The sequence below is a fragment of the Cnephaeus nilssonii genome, assembly GCF_951640355.1.
Source record: "Cnephaeus nilssonii genome assembly, chromosome: 1".
Classification (NCBI taxonomy): domain Eukaryota; kingdom Metazoa; phylum Chordata; class Mammalia; order Chiroptera; family Vespertilionidae; genus Cnephaeus; species Cnephaeus nilssonii.
Window position 1 is genome coordinate 96,539,797 of NC_137072.1, and position 26,138 is coordinate 96,565,934.

Genomic DNA, 26,138 nt, shown 5'->3' on the forward strand with positions numbered 1-26,138 from the left:
GGCCGGCAGGACGCTGAGCTGGCGGAGCGAGCTCAGCGTCTGCGCCATGGCTGTGCTGTGGCACAGAAGGGGACTCTGGGTCAGCGAGCCGGGCGTTTGGAGGCCCTGGCTGATGAGGCGGTGCGGCTCATGGGGGAGGAGTCTGGCGGCAGTTGGGCCGCAGGAGCGCGTGGCAGTGTCCACAGAGGACGCGGGTTTCCATGCAGCCCGGGCCGGCCGAGGGAGGGCTCATGAGGGAGCTGGAAGGCAGAGGAGGTGGCGGGGGCCCCAGCCTCCCTGGGCGGGAGGCGAAGGCAAGACCCTGGCCTGGGCTCTGGCCGCCGGAGGACCACGCCCCCACCCCGCCTCGCCCTAGGGGCCCAGGGACTTCGGAGCTGCTGGCCACACCCGTCCCGACCATCAGACAGACAGCCTACAGGTGCATGATTAAATCATGCACTGGGCCTCTAGTTACTTTATAATATCAAAACTGAAAGTATAAAAATGTTTTATATTCTGTTCCAAATAAATGAAAGTGTACCTCACCTACAAAAATAATGTACTTTACAGAGAGAAATGCCCTGGAAAGTATCAAAGAGGGATCCCTGAAAATCAAAGAAGAACCATCTAAAATACTGTCTGGAAATAAATTTCAAGATCGGCACTGTGTTTTACGAGATGGATATCTCATTCTTTACAAGGACCTGAAGGTATTTGCATATATAGTATTTGACTATGTACACATTTCTGTGTGGGTATTAACATTCTTATACCTTTCTCAGCCCTCTCTCTTGGAAGTCAAGGCCTGTAGAAAATAAAATAAAATGCAGAGTAAGCTGAGGATTCCTCTCAGCCTCTGGGCTATGGCATTAATGCACTGAGTAGCGCAGTGAAGAACTCCATATTTGGCCTTTATGAGCACCTCACATTTTTTAGGGCAGGGAATGACTTAAGTCCTAAAGAAAAGTCTAATATGCGTTACATAAACAAGCGTATCAGTCAGCATCTCAGTCAATAAAATGACTGGGAGAGTGTGTCATGCCCTAAGGCAAAAGTGGCTTGAGTTTAGCTAATGGAAATTAATAAATGCAAATTAAAACTCTGATATACTATTTTACTCTTTAAGTTGACTACAATGACTAAAATTGTAAGAGTGACAACACCTAGTGTAGACAAGGATGTTGATTAAACTAAAACTCTCATAAATTGCTGATGGAAGGGTACAGTCACAATCACTGTGTAGAAATGTTGGGCAGTTGTTAGGTAAGTTTATTAGAACATCTACCCCTGGACCCAGCAATTCTGTTCCTGGTTATTATGTCCATAAAAGTGTTTGTTCAGGAATGTTCATAAGCAGCTTTATTCATAAAAGCTGCAACCTGGAAACATTCCAAGTGACTGTCAATATTAGAATGATAAATTCATACAATGGAATCCTACTCAGCAATAAAATAAGTGAATACTCATGCATGCAGCAACATGGATGCATCTTGAAATCCTTGTGGAGTAGAAGAAGCTTGACACAAAATACTACCATCTGAGTCTGTCTGTAAGAAGTCTAAGATCGGGCAAAACCATGAATGGTGATAGAAAGTAGAAAGTGTTTGCTGAGGTGTCAGGAAAGATTGTAGGTTTGATTCCCGGTCAGGGCACATTTCTGGGTTGTGGGCACGATTCCCAGTAGGGGGAGTGCAGAAGGCAGCCGATCAATGTTTCACTCTCATATCAATGTCTCCCATTTCTCTCTCTCGCCTTCTCCCTTCCTCTCTCTCTAACCATCAATTAAAAATATTTTTTTAAAAAAATATTCTCTATCCAGTTTTTGGTGGTGGTCACATGTGTATTTGCAGTATCATCTCTACTTCCTTGAGATTCTGGCAATACCCATGCAATTTTTTTTTTAAATGCTGAATGACAGCAGGACCTGGAGATACTTTTTTATTTTGAATTATACAATTCACTTGAGTTAAACATTGCTTGCATACTGTAAGTGTGTGGCACTTCACTATTTTGTTTTGGTAACGTACAAAGAAAGAACAGTGTAGTAATATCTGTTAATATGTCATGAAGAGAGGATAGTTAGCCCTATTTTGGGAAGTATCTTTTGAGCTCTCCACACCTTTAACCCCTTTCCCTGTTTGTTTCTCCAGGGAAGCCTCCATGTGTGGCCTTAAATAAATCTTAGCATTCCAACTTTGTGTAGACATCTCATATTCACTTTTAAAGACAGTGGAATGTCCAGGCATGGGGGCAGGTAGGACAGCACTGAAGTCTGTAGCCCTTACCCCTCCATTCAGAGGTCTGGATTATCTACCCTACCTGAACTCCCACTTTGCCATTCCACCTGATAGACCCAGCAGGGAGTGTGTGCAGGTACCAAGATATTGTTTGTTATTCTTCAGGTGTTTTTTTTTTTTTTTCAGTAGAGGGAGGGTGGAGTTTGCAGAAGTAAGCCACATAAGAATTTGGGGTTAGTGAACCGAACTCCAGATGTCAAAGTTCATGAACTTAGGTTTATATTCACGAAAGTAAATGTTAAACATCACAGCTGACAAATATTAAGTCTTCTAGGTTGAATTTTTTTTGGTTTTCTTCAGTGGGTCACCCACCTTGGTCTTTATTAGATGGAGTTCCTTCATCCTTGTCCTTCTGTATACATAATATGTTGATTAAGAGTCATTTTTGTAATTGGATGGCAGCTTACCATATTTAAAAATCAACCTGACGTTTTTAGCCCCAATAAGGAACTGATACTTCCATTTCTAGAAATCTAGCCATAAAGGAAAAAATATCCAAAATATATATGTTATTAAATTATCTACTATGATTATAATAGCAAACATTAATAATAGTGACTGGGAGCAAATCCACCGTGTAAATTCCAGGCCTTATCATCGCTGCCACGGAGGCCATTGGTCACCAAAGCATAATTCCTGATCTTCCTGCTTGCTTTTTCTTCTATATTCTCCTAACCTGTATTCTCCGTGGAAACCAAGTTTTTATTTTATAAACATACTAGAGGCCCGGTGCATGAATTTGTGCATGGGTAGAGTCCAGCCAGCCCACCCCAATTGGGGTGATCCAGCTGGGTACGCCAGGGAGGAGGGGCCGTGGGAGGTTGGCCAGCCATCCCTGCCCCTGATGGGGGTGGGAGGGGCTGATCAGGGGCGTGGCCAGCTTGGGGGAGAGGCCTGAAGAAGACCCACTGAGCTGGAGCTGAGCATGGGCCCCAGGCTTTCCAGGGAGGACGGCCTCAGCAAGGAAACGGAAACCACCAGAAGGCTCTGCAAACCGGCCCTGAGCTCCCTTTGGCCAGGTGGACTCAGAGCTGGTGTCTCTGTGTGTACATTAGACACAGCTTGGCACTTGCCTTTATCTGTTGGTCAAATCCATTGCATCGAAAAACTTGTTCCCCTTCTTCTCTTTGGGGCCATTACAACAAATACAGGCCGATTGGAAGACGTGGGCCCCAGTGGCAGAGCCTGGCCCAACAATCACTGGTAATTTAGTCCTAAGACAACTGGGTAGCAATCTCCACGGAACAGAACACACTGTTTTAGAGTCTTAATTCTCCCCTAAAATGTGCCCAGCTGCTCCTCTTTAGCCGGGATAGACTGAAGTAAGGAACCAAAGACCGAGTTTCCTTTGAGGTGGGATCCACCAGGAGCCAGCTGGTGGCAAGGCCCCTCACAGGCGCCTGCCTTCCCCCCCAAAGCTCGGCGTGCTCTGAGCCGGTGCGTTTCTGGCGGTGCCAGGTCCTGGGCTGCTGGTCAGGCGGCAGGTCCACAGGGTTTCTCTCCGCTGCCTTCCTGGCCTCCAGAGCAGTACCCTCCGGCCCAGCGCACCAGGCGGCTGTCACTAAAGCCGGGAATCAAAGAGTGCAGGAGCCGGCCCGTGCAGAGAGGGACCCGCAGGTGGCCAGGCAGTGCCCCCCACCCCGCTTCTCAGTCTCGCTCGTGTGGATTGGGACAAAGCCTGCCGCCCTATACTGGCGCCACATGGGGAGGGTCGCAGCAGGGAGAGGGGTGCCCTGACCTGCCAGCCTTGGTGACGATCATCTATCTCGGTGCCCAGCTGATCGAATTCGTCCCACAGAGCCTTCATCTCAAGCTGCACGCTCACACTGGCCACCTTCGCGTTCTTCTTTACCAGCGCCTTGGCGGCGGCTGCTGGCCCCGGGGCCCTCGGGCTCCACAGCGGTGCTGGTGGTGGCCCCTGCGGCCAGTGGGTCATAGCAACCAGTCGTTCCGCCTTAACAGTCGCTGGGCTTTTATTTTATTGGTTTTCCACCCTTTTCAAAAGTGGCTGCTTTCATCAAGAGCAGATTTCATAGTAAGAGTTTAAGTTTTATAGAACTTGTACTGATTTGAGCTACATATTTGTCAAGTGGGCTTTTGTGCATTGTCTTAGGACCCTAGTAACTTGTTTATATTGCTACTAGAGGCCCAGTGCACGAAATTCATGCACTCGGGGTTGTGGGGGCAGTCCCTCAGCCTGGCCTGCACCCTTTCACAGCCTGGGAGCCGTCAGGGGATATCTGACTAATGGCTTAGGCCTGCTCCGCCTGGGCCTAAGCCGGCATTTGGACATCCTTAGAGCTGCTGTGGAGGCAGGAGAGGTTCCCACCACTGCTGCTGCGCTTGCCAGCCTTGAGCCCAGCTTTAGGCTGAGCGGTGCTCCCCCTGTGGGAGCGCACTGACTACCAGGGGGCAGCTCCTGCATTGAGCGTCTGCCCCCTGGTGGTCAGTGTGCATCATAGTGATGGGTCATTCCACTGTTTGGTTGATTTGCATATTAGCCTTTTATTATATAGGATTTCTATGAAGCAGGGTGTTCTAAATTTATAATAGTAGCTATCATTTCCTACGTGCTTTCTATATACCAGCTACTAGACTAAAACCTTTATAGGCATTTTTCTCATTTAATCTGTACAATAACCCTTCATAGTAACTCTTTACTTTCTCATTTAATCATCATAATGACCCTATGAGATAGTCAACATTGTTATTATCCCTGTTTACAAACAAGAAGTAAGGCCTTAGCCAGTTTGGCTCAGTGGATAGAGTGTCGGCCCTGAGACTGAAGGGTCCAGGGTTAGATTCCAGTCGAGGGCATGTATCTCTGCAGGCTAGATCCCTGGCCCTGTTTGGGGCTCCTGCAGGAGGCAGCCAGTCTATGTGTCTGTCTCTCTTTCGCATCGATGTTTCTCTCTGTCTCCCCCCTGCCCACTTCCACTCTCTCTAAAAATCAACAGAAAAAAAAAAAATATCCTCAGGTGAGGATTAAAGGAAAAAGAGCTGAGAGAAGCACATGGGGCCTCAAACTAATAAGTAGCAAGGCCGATTTGCACCTAGGTCTCTGTGACCCTCACACCCCTGCTCTCAGTTATAAATGCTGTCTGCCTACAGTTTGAAACAAGAGATTTCCTTAGGATATAGGGACTGCTTGTGTTAGTAATTACTTCCATGGCTATTATCTGTATAAAATCTATTGCAGGGTATGCAAGGATAAATCATAAAATTTGTGTGATTTGATATTAAGGTTTTAAATTAAAGTATAAGGATTCAAGTTTTTCTTCTGTCAGACAACTTTCCTGGTGTTCTGTGTTCAAGGATTAACATTTTTAAAATATTAATCACAAGTAAATATGCCAGAATGTGTACGGAGAATGTGTAATTGATCTTAAGCAAATATTTATAATTTTTTTTATAGTCTATTTTCGTGAACTTAATTTTCATTAATATGGATATTTGAGATATTTCAGTATGTGCCCATATAGGTTCACAATATGTTTTCTATAATTCTGAAATATAGACAGCAGGCATTCTTTTCTCACAGTTCTGAGGTTGGGTGTGAATCAGGGGGCCAGCCGGGTCAGGGTCTAGTGAGGCCCTTGTCCCGGTTGTAGACTGCCAACGTGGATCCCCACTTGGTGAAAGAGCGAGAGCCAGCTCTCTGGCCTCTTTTTATAAGGGCACTGATACATTCATGTGGCTCTACCTTCATGCCTTAATTACCTCCCGAGGGCCCCCCCTTCAAATACTATCACATTGGGGATTAGATTTCAACATAGGAAGTTGGGGGTAGAGGGGGTTACAAACATTGTCTAGAACAGTATTTATAGCCTTTATTTATCTCACACTATATGAAATATCATGCATTTTAATGTAGAAATATGAATATATTTGAATAAAGGGTGCTGCCCCAAGCAACACTGGTAGTCTGGTGGAGTTATATGACATATTGCATATGCATTGTATTGTATTTTCAAAACATGAAAAATTATCAATTCTGATACACATCTGGTTCCAGCTGTTTTAAATAAGGGATCATTATGTGTGTGTTTAAATATACATATATAAACAGACATATATATCCAAAATTATCTATTTAAATTTACAACATTGTAATCAAAACAATCTTCATTTACTAAGAGCTGGTATTACATTCATAAAACATTGGAGAAACTAAGCAATTCTAAACCCAGTCATTAACATTCAAGGCAAATAACAAGGATATTTGTGACGTCTGTTCAGTTACATACTATTTTGTTTTCCTTACAGAGTAGCAAACATGACAAAATGCTTCCTCTCAGTTCAATGAAGTTTTATCTTGGAGTGAGAAAGAAAGTGAAACCTCCAACAAGGTAAGGCTGGCAAGGGGAGGGTGGCTGGAAACGTTATGGGAATATATGTCTGTTCAAGGAATTAGGATCGGAGGCATTAGTCTAACTTTATAAACTGCGCTGTAGACAAGTTTCTTAAGATGCCAGATCCAGAGAACGTGTGTGGGTAGCTGAGGAGGGAGGCCATTCCCCTAAAGGCAGCTGCTGGGTGAGTGCATGTCCCCTTCGTAGAACAAGAAATCCCAGGAGCCCTGTCTGCTGGGAAACACCTGGGTTTGTCTGCATCCTGTCCCTTGCTCTGTCACAGCCTGGGGACTCAAGGAATGTTCCAGGCAAGTCTGCCCACAAGAAGACAGGCAGCCTGGCCCAGCCTGGCTCTCTAATTTGCCCTTTTCGCTTTGCCGAATTTGGTAGTAAATCCACAGCACATAGATGGACCCCTCTTAAACATTCTGTTCCTCTTTAACACTTGAATCAACCCAGCATTCGGTTAACACTGTACTTACTTTCTTTTAATCCTCACCTGAGGATATGTTCAGTGGTTTTAGGAAAAGGGACAGAGAGAGAGGAACATTGATGTGAGAGAGAAACATCAATTGGTTGCCTCCTGCGCATGCCCCTACCTGAGATCGAACCCGCCACCTACATATGTGACGGGATTGGGAATTGAACTGCAGCCTTTTGTAATATAAGGGACGACACTCCAACCAACTGAGCCACCTGGCGGGGGCCATACTGTACTTTCTTATCAGAAATTACTTTGACTTAGCTAATTAATGTTTCTACTTATACACCTAATCTCATGAAACTTCATTTTAATGAACTCTCGATGGTTTGTGAGTCTGAAAACATTCTCACTTTTGCCTCCATGCTTATCGTTCAGCAATTATCAATTAACACAAATACCTGCATTGCAATTGGCACATTTTTTTCAAATTCTCACACTATCAGCAGGTCAGTATGAATATTATCTTATTTTGGCCATTTTTCTAAACATCTGCTTTGACTCAGCCAAGACTCTCTTCTGAGAGATTTCCCCCACTGCCCCCTGACATCACGAGACCCCTTCCCTCTGTCTCCCTCCGCATATTTAAACGTGTAGCCACATCCCTCAACAGTTACCATTCACCTCTAGATAAATCACACCCGTGGAATCTTCACGGTGGGTACCAATTCTGTTATGCGTTTCCACTGTTAAATGTCACCTCCTTAGCACCCCATCTTGTTTCCAGTCTGGTAAGGTTTATCATTTTTAATATGTTTGTGTTTTCTCCTCATGTGGCGCAGTTGGGGATTGACAGCATTTTCTGAAAAACATCAGTGGTAAGTTCCCGCTGGCCGTTGGGGGATCTGGTGTATCGATAGTAATCTCAGTAAATGGATAATGTTGTGGCTTGGCAGATAGATCTATAGACAGGAAGCGAAGGTAAAATCTTTACTAAACACTTAGAGTCTAGGAAGAGGAAAATATATTTGCTTTCAGAATTTAGGTCCATTCCAGTCCCATGTATCCTAATTGCCAATATCTTAAGAGCAACTGTATCTGATTTCTTCCTAGTTACTAGGAGTGTGGGATCCTAGCTCTTATGGGATATGCAGGCAACATTCAGTTTTAAATAAGGGATAAGAACTAGCTAAAACTCAGCCAAAAAGGAAAATCTTGGTTTCAAAACTGTTCTTTACATATACTAGTATGTACTTGATTCCACTGATGTCATCGGATTGAGCCACTTTCCCGAGAGATTATACTAGAAGTCTCCTTCTCTTACCTTCCTGTGTCTGATGAATCCAAGCCGTACCAGACATGCCTCTTCCTGTCTCTCTGACCCACCATACCCCGTACCCTAGGGCCCTGCTTCATTCATCTGCCAGGATTAGTACAGGAGTTCTAAGTGCTCTTCCTGCCTCGGACCTTGCCTCTGCCTTCTAGGACATTCTCCACCCAGCCCCAAAGAGACTTTCTAAAATGTATCATGTTTCTTTCTTGCTTTAAAACTCTTCTGTGACTCCTGTCACCTTACAGGATAAAGCACGGAAGTGTTGGCCTGGCATGCAAGGCCCTTAAATATGGGCTCCATCAGCTTCATCGCCCAGGACTTGCCCTTTTTACTTAATGATAAAACAGTTATGTCTTGAATTCACCGCACATGCCTTGCTGTCTCCCATCTCCAAGTTTAATAGGTGTGGTCCCCTTGCTGAGCCTTCATCCGTTCCGTGTGCTGCTCCCATTCCTCATCACTGTCCTCTCCCTGCCCAGCTGGCAGACTCAGCTGTCCTTCATTCAAGCCATAGCTCAGATGCCCCAAAGTCCTGTAACTCTCACCTTTAATCTTTATGTCTTCTTTGTATCTACAGTATTTTGTACACATAGGTGTGTAATTAAAAGGATCTGTAATTAAAACCTTGAGAAAGATTCTCTTGGATATGGTACATGGAAAAGGACAGTGTCTCCATGATAATCTTTCAATGAAGCAAGAATATTTCAGAAGTTTTAACATTTTTAACAATTATTTTTATTATACAGGAATATAACAAAATATGGTTGTATCGAATGCCCATTTTCTCATTTTGCTATCAGTCACAACATTTTCCTCTTATAGGAACCAACCTCCATGCCATCCCCAAGCGTGCTGTTTCTCTTTTCGCTTCTCTCGCTGTTTTAATTTATTTGTTTACATTCCCGGCTCCCCTAATGGACTGTGTGAATCGTGAGGGCAAGCGCTCTGTATATATAGGTTTTCAATAAAAGGTGTTATTGGACAGGCAGCGGTTTTTTCGTTTAGCTTCTTTTTCACGAGTCTTGTGGGTATTAATGTTTATAATCATAATGATGGAGACTGTCTAAGCCTTTTTTAAAATCTGCTATTAAGAAAATATGCACACATTTTTCTTCTTAAGCTGGGAGTTTCTAGGGGAAAAAATGTTTTACCATCTTGCACCTGAAAAAGCAAATGAGGTTGACCTTTCTGCCTTTCCAAAAATATTGCTGATTGTCGTTCAGCAATTATCAAAACCTTAGCTATATTTTGTTTAAAATAGCATTTGTACACCATTATTCTGACTTCGTATACTAAGCAACCTGTACTGAGATACTCCCATTTTGATTGCATTAAGCCATCCGTCAGAGAAACCAAAGGGATTTCTGATCACTTAATTACCAAATACACTGGAGAGTGGACGTTTTGATTTGTAGTCATACATCTTGCTTTGCAGGCACCTGTGTTGTGACAGTTTACAGACTCAGATGGAGTGGATGGCCAGTGTCTTCCTTGCCCAGGTAAGGAATCTGTTTCCAGTGGTCCAGGGACGTGTAATGATGGTGTATGGGAAATGGCGGTGATTTTCGAGTAACGTTTGAGTTTTATGCATATACTTTTATTTACTCATTTATATATTTTTACTATATAAGCATCAGGATTTATCCCTTACTCTTTGAAAGAGAGTTTACTCTCTTCATGGAGGCTTTTTGCCAGCCCAGCAGCTCCGCAGCCCAGGAGAGGTGTGTTGCTTCAAGATGGCAGGAGAAGAAAGAGGGCTTGGTCTAAGCTGCCACCCTACCAGAGCCCCACATGATCCTACTCTCCCCACCCCTGCCTACCCACAAATAAGGACGGGAACCTACATTTCTTTAATACATGTTATTTCCTAGAAACTTCAAAAAGAGTTAATACGTGTGTTCCTTGCAACAAACTATGCATGATGATTCTTAATGACGAGGAAATAGAGATGAACTAAGGTTCCATCATTTGCTTAGGACCATATATTTAGTTAGTGGTTTAAATCCAGAGGCAAACACATGTACCCCATTCCCCATTCAGTCTCCTTCTGGGAGGAGGGCTCACTTTTCGGGGGAAGGTTTCAGTAGTCCCATTAGTAGAGTTGGTTTTCCCCCAGCCTTGTCTGGCTGATTTTAGCATTGCTTCGCACAAGAGCATTGAAGTTCACAGTCACGATTAAGTTGCCACTCTTTATTAGCGAGGATGTACTTCCCCATTTCTCTTACAAGAGAAGTTAATTCACCCCCAAAATCTGGTCATTTTCTCTGTTCCTTTAATTTAGTGTCCTCTCCAGTGGTTAATAAACACTGTTCTCAGCCTGACGCTATTACTACCTGGGAATACATTTGCAGAAAAAGACTGGTTGCTAACTTTTTTTAGAGACTTTGCTTCTTTTTGGGGGACTTTTTAATAATTCAGATGTTCAAGTCCTACTTTAAAAAACTGGATTTGAAGTATTTTACTAAAATTGGAACTATAGAGTCGAAAACTATTACACTATCTCTTTGTGGTGCAACTAAGTTGATTTTTTGTTTTTATAATTGAAGTCAGTCCATTCTGTAGTTTGAAAATCAAAGTATAAACAGCCAGGAAGCAGATGCCGCTCTCAGGGCGAAGTTATTTCTCCCTGCCTCGCCTGTCCTGTGTGGTCTCAGCCCAGGTACCTTTGTTTGTCCATTCCAGTTTCAGGATTAATGTCAACACAAAGCTCCTTTGGGATTTAGGGATTAAATGGGTCACCTCCATTGAGAAACAGACAAGAACGTAGCAGATGTTAAAAATACACACATGCACACACACACACACACAATAGTAAGTGTCCCTCCCTTACAATTAGTCCTTCCAGTGCGCAGAATACTTTTCTGATATCCATCTCCATCCTCACCCCGCCTCAGATTTCAGCTTCCAGATTTCCTCATTCTCCATTTAGACCTTCCTATAGGAGCACTTCACTGTGTACTTCCAGGTAGCACTCAGTACAAAACATTTGTGCATTTAGATTTTCCATTTCTGTCTTTCCTACTAAAATGTAAATTTCATGAGAGGAAGGACTCTTGTCAATCTTTTTTTTTCTAATTTTATTTTTCAGTTACAGCTTACATTTATTATTTTGTTTTAGTCTCAGGTGTACAGCGTAGTGGTTATACATTCATATATTTTAAAGCGATTCCCCCCAATATTTCAAGTAACCCCCTGGCACCATACGTAGTTATTACAATGTTATTGACTATATTCCCTATGCTGTAGTTTATATCCCTGTGACTGTTGTATAACTTTTTAATCCCTTCAGCCTTTTTCACTCGTTCCCCAAATCACCTCCCCTTAGCAACCACCCGTTCTCTCTGTCTTTTGAGCCTGTCGACTTTGTTTACTTTATTCTTTAGATTCCACATATAGTGAAATGATATGGTATATGTGTTTCTCTGACTGACTTACTTCATTTAGCATAATACCCTCTAGGTCGATCCATGCTTTTTGGTAAGATTTCATTCTTCCTTTATGACTGAGTAATATTCTATTGTGTAAATGTACCACCACATTTTTATCCATTCCTCTATTGATGGGTTCTTGGATTGCTTCCAGATCTTGGCTATTGTAATGGACATAGGGGTGCATATGTTTCTTTCAAGTTAATATTTTGGGATTCTTTGGATATATTCCCAGAAGTAGAATCTCTGAGTCAAAAGGAATTCTATTTTTAATTTTTTGAAGAACTTCCATACTCTTTTCCACAGTGCCTGCACCAGTCTGCATTCCCACCAACAGTGCATGAGAGTTCCTTTTTCTCCACATGCTTGCCAACACTTGTTTGTTGATTTATTGCTGATAGCCATACAGACAGGTGATATCTTGTTGTTTTAATTCATATTTCTCTGACAGTTAGTGACATTGATCATCTTTTCATGTGTCTATTGGCCATCTGTATGTCCTTTTTGGAGAAGGACTCTTTATTATATATATCTGTATCACAGAACCCAATGCCTTTTACTAAGTACATTCTCACTATTTGTAAAATAGGAAAAATAAAAAATAAATAGTCAGATCAAATTTCAAATAGATATTAGTGTGATAAAATAAAATAATGAATAAATAAGTGAGGGAAAGGAAAGCCAGTGTGACTGAGGTAAGAAAGGGTATTAACTACGAAAGGTTCTCAGGGAAGAGTTTTTTGAATGAACTGACAGATGTGTCTGAAATGAGGGGGTGAGGTGTACAGGTATGTAGTAGCAGGGGAAGATGCCAGGGATGGGGACCATCAAGTTCCCTAGATGTCATAATCTTGGCTTATGCTGGGACCATCACAAAGGCCTACAAGAGACAGGTGGTAAGAGATGAGGAAGACAAAGAACAGATAGTTTAGTCCCCTTTTAGAGTTTGAGAGGGAAATAATAGAAAGATATTAAATTTACTTTAATTGAAAAAATAATCTTGGTTACTTTGTTGAAGCCGTACTCTCAAGGGTCAGAGATGGAAGCAGGAGGAATACCTGTGTGGGAGAGGATGGCAGCTCAGACTAGGGTGGATCTGCTAATACATTCAGATTCAAAAATACTGGAAGGTAGAGCCAATTAAGGCTTTCACATTAATTGGCTATACCAGTTTGAGAGGATTAGAACTTAGTTTTTTGGCCTTGGATAACAGGCAGATGTAAGTGACATTATCAGAGACGAAGGGGTGGGGGGGAAAGGGAGAGTTCTGTTCTGGCCACATGAAATTTGAGATGCCTTTTAGACATACACGTGGGTATGCTGGGTAGCAGGTTGGATGTAGGGATGAAAAACTCAGGCAAAAGGTTGGGGCTGAAATTTAAATTTTGTGGAAGTCAGTATTTAGATTGTATTGAAAACCATGCGTTTGGGTGAGATCTGAGAGAGAGAGAATGAGAGAAGGGGTTGTATATGAGAGAGAGAGAGATGGCAGGCAAGCCCTGGAACATTCTAAATTTGAAGCCCTAGTATATTAAAAAAAAAAAACAGGAAAAGAAATGAGAAGGGTTGAGGAAGGAGGAAAATGTAGGTGATTGCTACAGAATATTCTATCAAGGAATTTGCTTTGTAGATAAATGAGCCTGTGACTAGATAGAAACAAGAAGTCAAGGTAGATTTGGGGCTATTGATTTGTCTTTAAAATGGGAGAGTGTATACTTTGCCTCTATGCTGATGAAGACAATCCAGTAATTGGAAGAAAAAATTATATTTTTTAGGAAGAGGGTGATTATGAAATCAGCAAAGGCCCTGGGCAGACGTGAAGCAATGTAAGTGCCCATTGGCTCATCATTGCTGGAAAAATCAGTAGCAGCAGAGTGTGGCACATTTGTTCTCAAAATCCTGACTATGTATTCTGTCCACTGAGCAATAATATATATATGACTGGAGAAAAGTTATTTAATCAGAGCAATACTGATTGAAGAGAAGGGAGACTCGCTTATATGGCTATGAACGCAGAGGAGATTGGTACATTTCATGATAGGAAAATGAACATGAATGATTATTAATAATTTTAAAAATTAAATCAGCATGGTCACTCCACTGGGGGATATTAGAAGTGCGGGGAAGAGTAAAAGATGAGATTCTTCAGAGAGGGAGGAAGCCAGTTGCACTGTAGCAGAACATCAGGCAATGCTGCGGCTCACTTGAAATTTAAAGTTAATTTAAGATGAGATGCATCTCCAGAGTGATCTATTTTATTTTCCTCCATCAGTCTATAGGTACCCTTAGAGTAAGCAGAATTGGGTTTAGGTTCAGAGCTTAGCCAGGCACATGTAATGGGGGGAGAAAGAGCATAGGACTTGAAGAAGTTGACAAGGAGGTGAGTATACTCTTTGTCCATGAAACTGAGGCCAGGCTATGAAGGAAGTGGGAAAAAGGAGCAAAGTGCAATGGATTGAAGGTCTTAAGGAGCCTAAGAATGCTTCAAGTGGATGAAACGAAATGAACTGAGCTGGATAGATACGAGGTCAAGGTCAGAAGTGAGAGGCAAACCCGGTGTTCACTGCAGCATCATTCACCTAGCCAAGGTGTGGAAACAGTCAAAGTGTCTGTTGGCAGATGAATGAGTGGTCAAGAAAATGTGGTATACATGCACAATGGAATATTATTCAACTTTTTAAAAAAAGAGAAATCCCATCCTGTGCAACAACATGGATTAACCTGGAGGGCTTCATGCCAAGTGAAATAAGCCACTGAGAAAGACAAGTACTGCATGGTATCACTTATATGTAGAACCTTAAAAAAAAAACACACCACACAACTCAACTCAAAAACAGAGAGTGGAAAAGTGGTTGCTGGAGTGAAGGGAGGGGGGTAGAGAGGTTGGTCAAAGGATACAAAACTTGCAGTTATAGGACGAATAAGGCCTGATGATTTAATGTATAACATGGTGATAATAGTTGATAACACAGTATTGTATAATTAACATTTGCTTAGGGAGTAGAACTTAAATTTTCTTACACACACACACACACATACACACAAGGTAAATATGTGAGGTGATGGATGTATTAACTCAGTGGGGGGAATCCTTTCACAACACATGCTTGTATCAGATCATCATGTTTACTTTAAATATTTTACAATTTTATTTGTCAGTTATACCTCAGTAAAGCTGTGGGGAAAGAAACTAGAAAGTGAGAGACAAATGAAGATTTTGGGATGTGATCATCCTTTCTATATAATAAAAGGCTAATATGTAAATTGCCCCCTTGGGAGTTCGACCGACTGGGAGTTCAACAGCTTGCTATGATGTGCGCTGACCACCAAGGGGGCAGCGCAGAATGAAGGAAGGCCCCAATTGGCCCTGATCACCGGCCAGGCCTAGGGACCCTACCTGTGCACGAATTTTGTGTACTGGGCCTCTAGTTGGTTATAATAATGGAAGTATGATCATAGCTATATGATCTATGCAGGAGAACTTTTGAAGTCACTTATACATAACTATAAGTATCAGAACATATTACTTAGATCTAATGATTTCTTCTGTTGGGAAAAATACCTCTTGGGTCCATTCAATGAGACCCAAGTATCCAGAGCATTGTTTATCATGTCAGGAAATTCGTGTTTGAAAACTGCATTTCTCTTAGGTTCCTCAGAATGTCATTTAATGCATGCACTATACTAGTACATCAATGAATAAAAGCGTAAGCATAATTCATAGGATTTCCTACTTCCTTCTCAGCCAATTTTCTCCCAGCTTTACATGTTGGGAACATCCCACGTATATAACATCAAAATTATTTTAGCCAGTGTGGGGCCATGACATAAAAATGTTATGAATCTTGTCACGTTCCCTCTGATTAAAATATTGCAGACATCTACTGTGTTTGATTTGTTAAACCAGGGTAAATACTTCCTTAACACATTGGGAATGGATCACGAGAATTCTCGCTTCATATTACACAGTATCTTACAAAGTATCATACTTTAAAAAGATATTAGCTTGTAAGAACATGTAATAAATAACTTCAAAATGTGATAGATATTTAATTTTAAAGCGTGCCTTTAACATTTATGTAAAACGTTTTTTGTACTCCTTCAATAGAAACTTATCTGGCCACTGGGTAAAGCTAGCAATAAAACTACTGGTTCGCAATGTGTTGAAATTCAAGGGCAGACCTTATGCATATCCGCTAAGTCTAGTAATAAGTAGAACCTACACTATAGGATTACTGAGGATGAAAGGCGATAATACATGTATATTGGTAAGCCCAAAGTCTAGCAGTATGCCCCTCAATATAAATCAGCTATTCTACAATGGGTATGCAGTCAGCCTTGGTTGAAATGAATTCTGTGCTATAATACCCTACATTAAAATATTAATTGCAACATAAGAACAAGACTCTGTTGAGTCTTAAGAGTATTGGAAAATAAGAGTAGGCATTCAGCTGTATAGCTTACCAAATGTTTTTCATTTCACCATAACATCTGTAAGCTGCTCCTTTTATAGTTGGTGTTCTGTATTTCTTTCATAGATTGTTGTCTGAAAATCAATTTGCTTTTCCCAACATCTGACAAGTGAATCTACCCTGAGGAGTTGAAAAATCTTTAAAGATTTTTCTTTTATCTGCTTATCTCAAGGATTTATCAGTCAAGAGCTTATATTTTTACCTGTGGATATTTTTCCCAGTTGCAAAATTAACTTTTTCCCAGTCATATCTACAACAGTTCAGTGGCAAGAATATGTAGTCAATAATTTGAGAACAAATGTGCCACACTCTCTGTTGTACAATGATTTTCAGTATAAATGTATGTGTACAAGGTAACATTTCTCTGGAACTCAATTGGATGAAAAAGTAACATTTTAAAAAGGTCATAAATTAGGGCTAATTTTTCTGATGACGTGCCTAAGATTGACTTGAGCTACATAAGGTCAGTTTATTATGTTTACACTGAAGTCCTCTTTGGTGGAGAGAACAAACGTGAACGCATAGTTACTTTGATTACAGGGCCGAGAAGTGTAGACACGTATATTCTTTTTCTCCCACGAAGAGATGTGCCAGTTTTTAAAATATTTCACCCCTTTTGGTTTGGTAAGTAATACAGAACGCATGTATTTGAGACTTAGAAATTGAACTGAGACCTCAGAGCTCAGTTCATTTAAGAGTTTTACGTCCTCCAGCGATGCTGCCGCCAGGGTCAGCACTATAAAGACGGATGGCATTCTCATGGAAAGCAGGTCACTGGATGTGTGCGTGTGAAAAGCGGGCCAGTGGCTCTGTAACAGGGTGTACACACATGGTAACGTCACACACCAATGGCAAGAAATTGTGTTTCCACAGCATGAAAATGACATACGGCCACCCGCTGGAAAACAACGAAAACGCTCTATAACCAAAAACCCCAAAATCGGAGGTTTGCCTCTCATTCCCATCCAGCATGAGAAAAATGCCACCCAAGCCTGGAGAAATATCGAGGTAGGTTAGGATTTTATTTCGTTTATGTTCATTCCAGCATTTGTTTTCTTCGGTCTTACTGTGATTGAGTGCACTCATTAATTCATTGGCTTCAAAAAATCTGGAATAATCACTTTGAAAAGCATAAGAAAAATCACATCTGTCAAGAAAACATGAGAAATTCTATGGCACGTTTTTGAAGTTGTTTATTATTTTTAACTTCTTTGAAATGATTAGTTTAATGATGCCATTGACTGTTAAATATGCACAATGCCTTGCTTATCTCTAAAGTAGCCGAGCCATTTGAAATATGTGTACAGAAGCTCTGGTGGTAAAATCACAGTCTCAAATTAGTCTTAGAGGTTTACTTCTAACAATCTGAGAATGAGCCCGTGGCAGCAGATGTCTGCTGAAGCCCTGGTCACTAGACTTTCTGGTGACATATTCAAGTTCCAGTGGTTTGGGAACCGATGGGGTGTCCCAGTTAATTTAAGGAACTGCAAGATGACCTCTGAGCATCAAGAAAGAAGATTGGGCATTTTTTTCCCTGAAAGCCGCAATTTGTTTCCCTTCTCACCTTGAGGGACAGGGAGAGCAGAAGTGGCATCAACCTGGCCTTGAAGTGCAGGCTCTTCAGGAAAGGGTGGAGGCTGTTTACACTCAAAACTCCCTGCTCCGGGGCTAATGCACATTCCAGTGGCTCCATTGAGTCTCTCGGAGCAGAAAGAAACACATGTAAACGATGGCCTTTCTTCTAGAAGCTAGGTTCGGAATTAAGCTGTTTGAATGTCTTGCTTTCCAAACAGAAATATCCTTTGAAAGACTAAAGCCATATTAATTTAGTGATCAGATTTTTTAAAATATTTGTCCATGCCTATCTTTCTGTGAACACTAGTCACATTATAATATTCTTCTTCTCTAAAAGATAAAAGCTTTGGAAATACTGGTTTATTACCTCTGTTGCCTACTTGGTCCTTCTGCACTAATGTAATCAAAGAGAAGAATAAGCCTCCAAGAAACCATGAGCTTGTTTCTCCTGCCATTCTGGGTAATAAACTGCCCTACAAAACTATGGATTCCTTAGCTAATCTAGAAGCTTAAAATTCCAAGGGTCACATTTCCCAGAAACCCAGGTTGGGAGACACAGGTTGAACAAGTGAATCCAACATAGGGAGTGGATATGCCCTGTAGTGACCCCAGCTTGTCCTGACATTGTCTTAGGATCAATTATGGCCCAAAGCAAAAGCTATAGTATTGGTATTAAAATACATTAATCAGTACCAGTTAAGAATTGGCATGATAATTGAATATATAATTGTTACCTAATACAAAATTCAAAATTTCAGAGACAATGTTTTTAGCATACTTAAGACCAGGGAGCTGAACTAAAACACTCAAGATATTGTTAAAGGCTTTTAAAACAACTCCATGAAATATTAATAGAAAATTAATGAGTAGTTAAACCCAAGATTTTTTTGTAAATTTAAGTGTGGGGATTTGATGATTCAACACATAGGCAAAGATTGTTTTAAAATATTCCAACGTTGGGGGGGAAAGTTGAAAGTTTAAAAAGCATTAAAACAAAATTAGTGAAAATTGAAAAATTTTCCTATGAACTATAAACCTCCTAGAAAAAACAAACAAACAAAAACATAGGCAGTTAACTCTGACATTGCTCTTAGTAAAATTTTTTTGAAATATCTCCTTGGGCAAGGGAAAAATGAAAGAAAAAATAAACAAATGGGACTACATCAAACTAAAAAGGTTTTGCACAGCAAAGGAAACGAAATGAATAAAACAACCTACTGAATAGAAGATATTTGCCAATGATACATCCAATAAGGGATTATTGTCCAAACTCATACAATTTAACACCAAAAAACAGTCTAATTACAAAATGGGCATAGGGCCCGCTGCTGTTGCTCAGTAGCTGAGCATCTTCCCATGAACCAAGAGGTCATGGGTTTGATTCCTGGTCTGGGCACATGCCCGGGTTGTGGGGGCTCAATCTCCAGTAGGGGGTGTGCAGAGGCCGCCAATCAATGGTGTTTCTCATCTATGTTTCTATCTCTCTAAAAAATTTTTTAAAAAAATCAATAAAACATTGATAAAAAGAAATACTTAAAAATAAAAAATGGTCATAGAACCTATATAGACATTCTGCAAAGAAAACATACAGGAGGCTAATAGACATATGGAAAGATGCTAAACATCACTAATCATCATGGAAATGCAAATTAAAGTCATGAGATATCATCTCACACCTTCCAAAATGGCTATCATCAATAAGTCAACAAGTGTTGGCGAGGTTGTAGAGAAAAGGAACCCTTGTGCACTGTTGGTGGGATTGTAAATTGGTGCAGCCACTATGGAAAACAGTACAGAGGTTTCTCAAAAAAATTAAAAATAGAACCTATGAGGCAATGATTCCACTTCTGGACATTTATCTGAAGAAATCCAAAACACTAATTTGAAAGATATATACTGAGTGGCCAGATTATTATGATCTCTGAACGCATAATAATCTGGCCACTCAGTGTATATCCTATATAATAAAAGGCTAATATGCAAATTGTCCCCTCGACCAGGAGTTCGACCAACAGGCAGGCTGGCCAACCTCCCATGTCCCCTCCCCCTGGCTAGGCTGGCCGGACCACCCATGCAGGAATTCATGCACCAGGCCTCTAATACACACACACACACACACACACACACACATACACATATATATACATATATATACATGCATACACACAAACACATATACATACTCACACACACTGAGTGGCCAGATTATTATGCATTCAGAGATCATAATAATCTGGCCACTCAGTGTATACATCCCTGTATTTGTTGCAGTGTTATTTACAGTAGCCAAGATATTGAAGCATCCTGTGTGTCCATCAACAGACAAAAGGATAAAGAAGATGCAGTATATATAATGGAACACTTATCTCATTAGTATTGAACACTATTACTCAGCCATAAAAAAATGAGATCTTATTTGCTACAACATGGATGGGCTTGGAGGGTATGCTAATGGAAATAAGTCGGATAGAGAAAGACAACACCATATGATGTCACTTACACGTGGACTCTGAAAGATACCTCACAAAATAAATGAACAGACAAAACAGAAACAAACTCATAGATACAGAGAACAAATTGATGGTTGCCAGACAGGAAGGGTGCTGGGAAGATGGGTGGAAAAGAAGGGATTAGAAGTATGAAGTTGCCAGTTGATAAAAGCAGTCACAGGAATGTAAAGCACAGCATAAGAAATATACTCAACACTATTATAATAACTGCATGGTGCCAGGTGGGACTAGACTTACCGGGGTGGTCACTACATAAGGTATATAAATGTTTAATCACCATGTTGTACACCTGAAACAGTAATTGAGGGGGGAAAATTAAAAAGAAAGTGTACCTCTATACCATCGCAAGTATTGTGACAATGGATTTCTGGTGCCTGTAGGTCCTTATAGTTTACTGAATGGATGTGTACTCTAATCTACTGGTGTTTTTAAAATATTTCTGTGGAATTCTAATATTATGTGGGAGGAAAGACTTTCCTAAATATTTTGGGAGGAGATTAAAAAAAAAAAAAACACAGAACGAAGTTCGATTTCTCTGTCATAATACTCCTCAGCGTCTTTAATACGCTGTTATCTCGAAGAGGGGCTGTGGTACGGAGAGCATTTCCCCAACTCAGGGGTCACAGAGACTTCCTTTTCTCTGGGTGCCGTGAGTATAACTACAGATGCACGGACATGTGTCACGTCCAAGCAGAAGGGAATCGTGAGAGGCAAGTTTGAAAAGACACTCGAATTAAATAACTACCCTGAAAGGCATCTTTGAAGTTCTGCGTTAAACGCCCGTTCAAATGAATTCCCATGGCCTACGTTTCAGTGCACATTGTAGCTCTCAGATCAGCATTTAAATTTAGGCAAGCCACTTGTGTCAAAATTAGACCCTAAACCCTAGAAATAAGCCGTAATATAAGAAGCATCAGCTTTTCTGTGGAATGCATTTTTCAAATGTAAATTGCCAAGTCTGGCTTTCCCATGCGGTGTTTCATTTTACCCTAGAGTGCCAGGGGGGAGCTGGACAAGCTGCGGCTCCATGAGAAGCACGACCAGGAGCCCGGGGACAGCACCTTGAAGGACAGAGCCTCCATGGTGGCCCACTGCCTGGAGCACAGGGACGATAAACTGCGGCAGCGAACCCGGAAGCATCGCAGTCTCTACTGCCTGGAGGACACAGAGGCTGAGGCCGAGGCCTTTCACGGGCCGCAGAAAGGCCCGAAAGGCTCAAAGACCCTGGGCAAGACCGAGGACCGGAACGGCAGAGCCACTCTGGACGCTGATCATAAGTTGCCGTCCCAGGTCATCAAAGAACTTAGCGTGGTTCTACAACGGTCCAGAACCCTTCCGAAAGAGTTACAGGGCGAGCAGATCTTGCAGAAAGAAATAAAATGACTTGTAGGTGTTTTTTTTTAAAAAAATATTGTGTACAGTGATGGTGTACAAATCAGAAAGCAAACTATAAGGTAATTCATGGTTTGTGCCATTTGTCCAGCTGTATGTACACAGTTGAAGAGCATTTGGAAATAATATATGTGTATATATGTGATAAGTGTAAGATTAACTTTATTTTGGTCTGAACAAAGCTTGTACAGCTCAACTGTATTAACCGTGTGTAAAAAATCCTTGGGTTACTTTGAGTGGCCAACCTTTTAAAGTAGGTGTCTTTTAAGTGGTGTAATTTATGAGCACAAAGATCCAACTGTACTGTATTGTATAAAATGCTGTTTAAATGAAGCCTATGAAACTATGTGTAACACATTTTGCACTTTGAGGAACCTTGTACATTAAGTTAGCACATGTTTTTAGGTTTACATAGGGTCTACCTTAGGGGAAAGAAAGGGAAGTAAGTTGAAAATGGAGAGAGTTCATTTTAGTGGCTGCCTATCAAACAACACTGGGGTTTTAAAAAGACACAAGAAGTTAAGAAAGCATTCTAAAAGCCAACAAGGTTAAGATGTATTCTAGTTCCCTTTTGAGAAATGGCTTGTTAAGAAAATGTCTGGTGACTAAGTATTTCCCAAGAGTCTGACTCAGCCAGCAAACATGTCTGATGGCACTGGCCACTCTTCGCCAGGGTGTGAGTGGACCAGCCACATCTGCACTCCCTACATTCAGGTCTCTGCAGTGGCTGCTGAGAGGAAACGTACACTGCACGGGAGGCGTGAGCACAGGGCCCGCGTGGACGCCAGTGGCACTGTGGCTGTGTACAGGAACGTGGCTCTCAAGAGTTCCTCGCCATGGTTTTGGTACGAACACAGTTCGTCATCGCAGCGTTTTGTTGTTGTGGTTTTTGTGTTATTGTTTTACTGTGTTTGCCCTCTTCTTGTTATTTTTAAGTGAGGTTGTAACATGGTTCTCTCACTGTCAGAATGAACTGGAAGTAGACAGCATGTGGCCATTCCGCGGTGGGAGGTAGGTGAACAAAGCCCTATCTTTACATCCACTTCGCATCAGCTACCGAGTCGGTGATTCTGCCAGGGCCTGCAGTACTAATTATAATTCATAAAAGCGGCAGCACTTTTCAGCAGTGTCTTTAGAATTTTATCAGATCGGGCAAGTTTCTATGAAAACTTATTTTATGGAGTGATGCTTTATCCCTAGCGTTTCTTTTTCCTCCCCTCTACTTTTCTGGTGTCTTTATCAGAATTTGTATACAAAGGACCATACTTTGGTCGGTCTGATCACAGTACAGTAATATGCTGCCAAATGCTATGAGTTTCTTCACTGTAAAACACTGATCACTTATATTGGGTGGGGATACAGTTGTTTGCCCTGGTTATATGATATTTATTCTTTTAACCCAAATAGATTGGAATTTTTTTAAAGAAGAGAAAACTGCGGGTCAGTTTATAAAATAGATGGGCACTGCTGGGGAGCCTTTTGGTATTTTTAGAAAGAAAAATCCAAACTAAACAATGATTCCTAATAAGTGATATTTATGTTATAAAGTAAGGAGGTGTGTGAAAATTAATGTTGGACAACGTTGCACAATGGGAACAGTATCTGGAGTGTACCTATCTGAATATTTTTGAAACTTGAGCTTCAAATCTAATAGCTTCTGTTTCATGTACCATGCTCTCCGTTTTTCCGAGTGTAAGATAAGGGCTAATGATATCTCATATATTTTGAGTAAAAATTAAAACTGTTTTACAAGTCCACCTGAGTGTGACTGTCTCTATTTTCAGAGTTGAAGGTTGTCATGAATTCAATCAAATAGATTGTCTTTCCTTTTTTCCCTTTTTAAAAAATTTGAGTTTAATATATATTTAAAACTAGCTCATTCATTTTTTCATGTACATCAGTACAAATATAGTTCTATTTTTAAATGATGAATATATGCAGACCTGACACAGAGTGATGGTACCTTAACTTTCATTTGTCTAGCCCTAAAAGTAATTACTGACATTGGAATGGCCATATGATCCAGGAATTCCACTTTTTTTATTCATCTGAAGAATATGTGAACACTACGCAAAAAGATATATGGACCCCTGTGTTAATTGCAGCTTTCTTTATAATAGCAGGATATGGAAACTAACTCAGTGTCCATTGATGGGTGATATATATATATATATATATAGATATATATATAGATATATATATATAGATATATATATAGATATATATAGATATATATAGATATATAGATAGATATAGTATACATACAACGGAATGCTATTCAGACATAAAAAAATAATAAAATCTTGCCATTTGCAACAACATGGATGGACATTGAGGACAGGCTACGTGAAATAAATCAGAGAAAGAGAAATACCATATGATATCACTTATATGGGGTATCTACAAACAAACCAAGTTCATAGATAATAGAGAATACATTGCTGGTTCCCAGAGGCAAGGGTTGGGAGTGGGCAAAATGGTGAAGAGGGTTCAAAAGGTAAAAACTTCTGGTTGTAAAATAAATAAAGTAAGGGGATGTAATATACAGTAAAGCTTGATGACTATCAATAATACTGTATTGCATATTTGAAAATTGCTAAGAGTAGAATAATTTTTGTAAATGTAGAGACAGATTTTAACTAGACTATTGTGGCATTTTGCAACATATACAAATATTGAATCATTATGTTGTATACCTGAAGCTAATGTTATATGCCACTTATCTCTCAGTGAAAACAAAACATACTTACATACATACATAAATGTAACCTTCCCCAGTTCAGCTCAGTCCCTGATTGGATCAATGTCATCAGCCTCTTCTCTGCCAAAAAATAAAAAATGCATCATCTCTAGAGAAAGATAATATTATCTAGAATTTCAGCAAGTTTTTTTCACTATCTGGCATTTTAAAAAAATCATTTAAAGAGACAGCAACCTGTGAATAACAACAACAAAAAACAAACAAAAAAAAACAACGAAGAGAAAATATAAAATGAAAGAGATCTACAAGTGAACACGCTATTAGAATTACCAAAGACTCAATGACAGCTATGATTAATATGATTAACAAAAATAGAGGGAAAAGAAAATACAGGAATATTTGGATAATTCTGCCAGAGTATTAGAATCTAAAAAATTAAATGGAAATTCTAGAGTTGAAAAATAAAATAATCTAAGTTAAAAGTAAATGGGTTTAATAAAATAATATGTATGTGCCAATTAATGAATTGGAAGAAAGGATAAAATATATTAATTGTATATCTCCAACCAAACACAGGAAAACAAATGGAAGATATGGCAGAAAGAGAATGTGGGACACTCAAATGTCTAACATGCAATTTGATATCCAGGAGAGGAGAGAATAAATAGGGAGGAGGCAACATTAGGAGAGAGGATGATGAATTTTTCAAAACTAATAAGGGATGTCAACCAACAGATACAGTAAGCTATCCAAACTCTGAGCAAGGGAAATACAAAGAGAAGTATGCATAGTAACACCAAAGGAAAACAATGGAAAAGTGAAGAAGGAACTTTTAAAATTGGAGAATAAAGAAACACTAAATTTAAAGCAACAATATAATGATAGTGGCTTCTCACCATGGAGAAAAGTAAGGTGGCAGATATAAGGCCGAATATATCAAATGCAAAATAACACAAGTTAAAGCAAACAACAACAAAACCTTATGTGTTTGCTGCTTCTAAGGACTCATATAGTATATAAAAAGCCAGTGACTAGAATGCTGTGATGACCGGAACAACTGGTCACTATGACGCCCACTCTGGCCAGCGAACTGGCCGATCATGGGTGGGGCTGCCGGCCAACCTCCCTCGGCCCCTCCCCCCAGGTGGCCCTGCCCCCGACCGGCCCCCCCCAATAGGGGGTGGGCCCAGCTGGCCCACCACCCATGGCCCCTCCCCCAAGCTGCTGGCCCTTGATCGCCCCCCCCCACTGCATTTGGGGGCAGGGATGGCTGACCCCCTGCCCACAGCCCCTCCCCATGGCCGGCCCCACCCCGATCAGCCCTCACCACCCTGATCGGCCCGCGGCCCCTCTCCCCAGCCAGCTCTGCCCCCAATTGGCCAACCCACACCAATCGGCTCCCTCACCCCAACCGGGGGCCGGGACCACTGGCCAATCACCTGTGGCAGCCCCTCCCCCCAGCTGGCCTGGCTCTGATCAGGCCCCAATTGGGGCAGGCTGGCCAACCTCCCACCATCTCCTCCTCCCAACAGGCCTGGCCCCGATCCACCCCAATTGGGGCCGGGTCAGCCGGACTCTACCTGTGCATGAATTTGTGCACTGGGCCTCTAGTTAAATATAAAGATAGATGTTGAAAACAAAAAGTTGAAGAAAAGATATACTATGCAGACAATTATCT

General features: G+C 41.0%; 1 protein-coding gene across 7 annotated transcripts in view; it reads left to right on the plus strand.

The window, feature by feature from the left end:
• Positions 1 to 23,534, plus strand: part of ARAP2 (ArfGAP with RhoGAP domain, ankyrin repeat and PH domain 2) — a 172,944-nt gene extending 149,410 nt beyond the window's left edge. For 6 of the 7 annotated variants that reach the window (XM_079783129.1, XM_079783126.1, XM_079783128.1 and 3 more), the window contains 6 exons: positions 550 to 689; positions 6,543 to 6,625; positions 7,892 to 7,927; positions 9,818 to 9,881; positions 17,156 to 17,290; positions 21,361 to 23,534. In XM_079783129.1, the coding sequence (XP_079639255.1) occupies positions 550 to 689; positions 6,543 to 6,625; positions 7,892 to 7,927; positions 9,818 to 9,881; positions 17,156 to 17,290; positions 21,361 to 21,750 (848 nt within the window). In that variant the 3' untranslated portion in view covers positions 21,751 to 23,534. The remainder of the gene's footprint in view (positions 1 to 549; positions 690 to 6,542; positions 6,626 to 7,891; positions 7,928 to 9,817; positions 9,882 to 17,155; positions 17,291 to 21,360) is intronic. The other variant, XM_079783131.1, reaches the window with a different exon arrangement.
• The last annotated feature ends 2,604 nt before the right edge of the window (positions 23,535 to 26,138 follow it).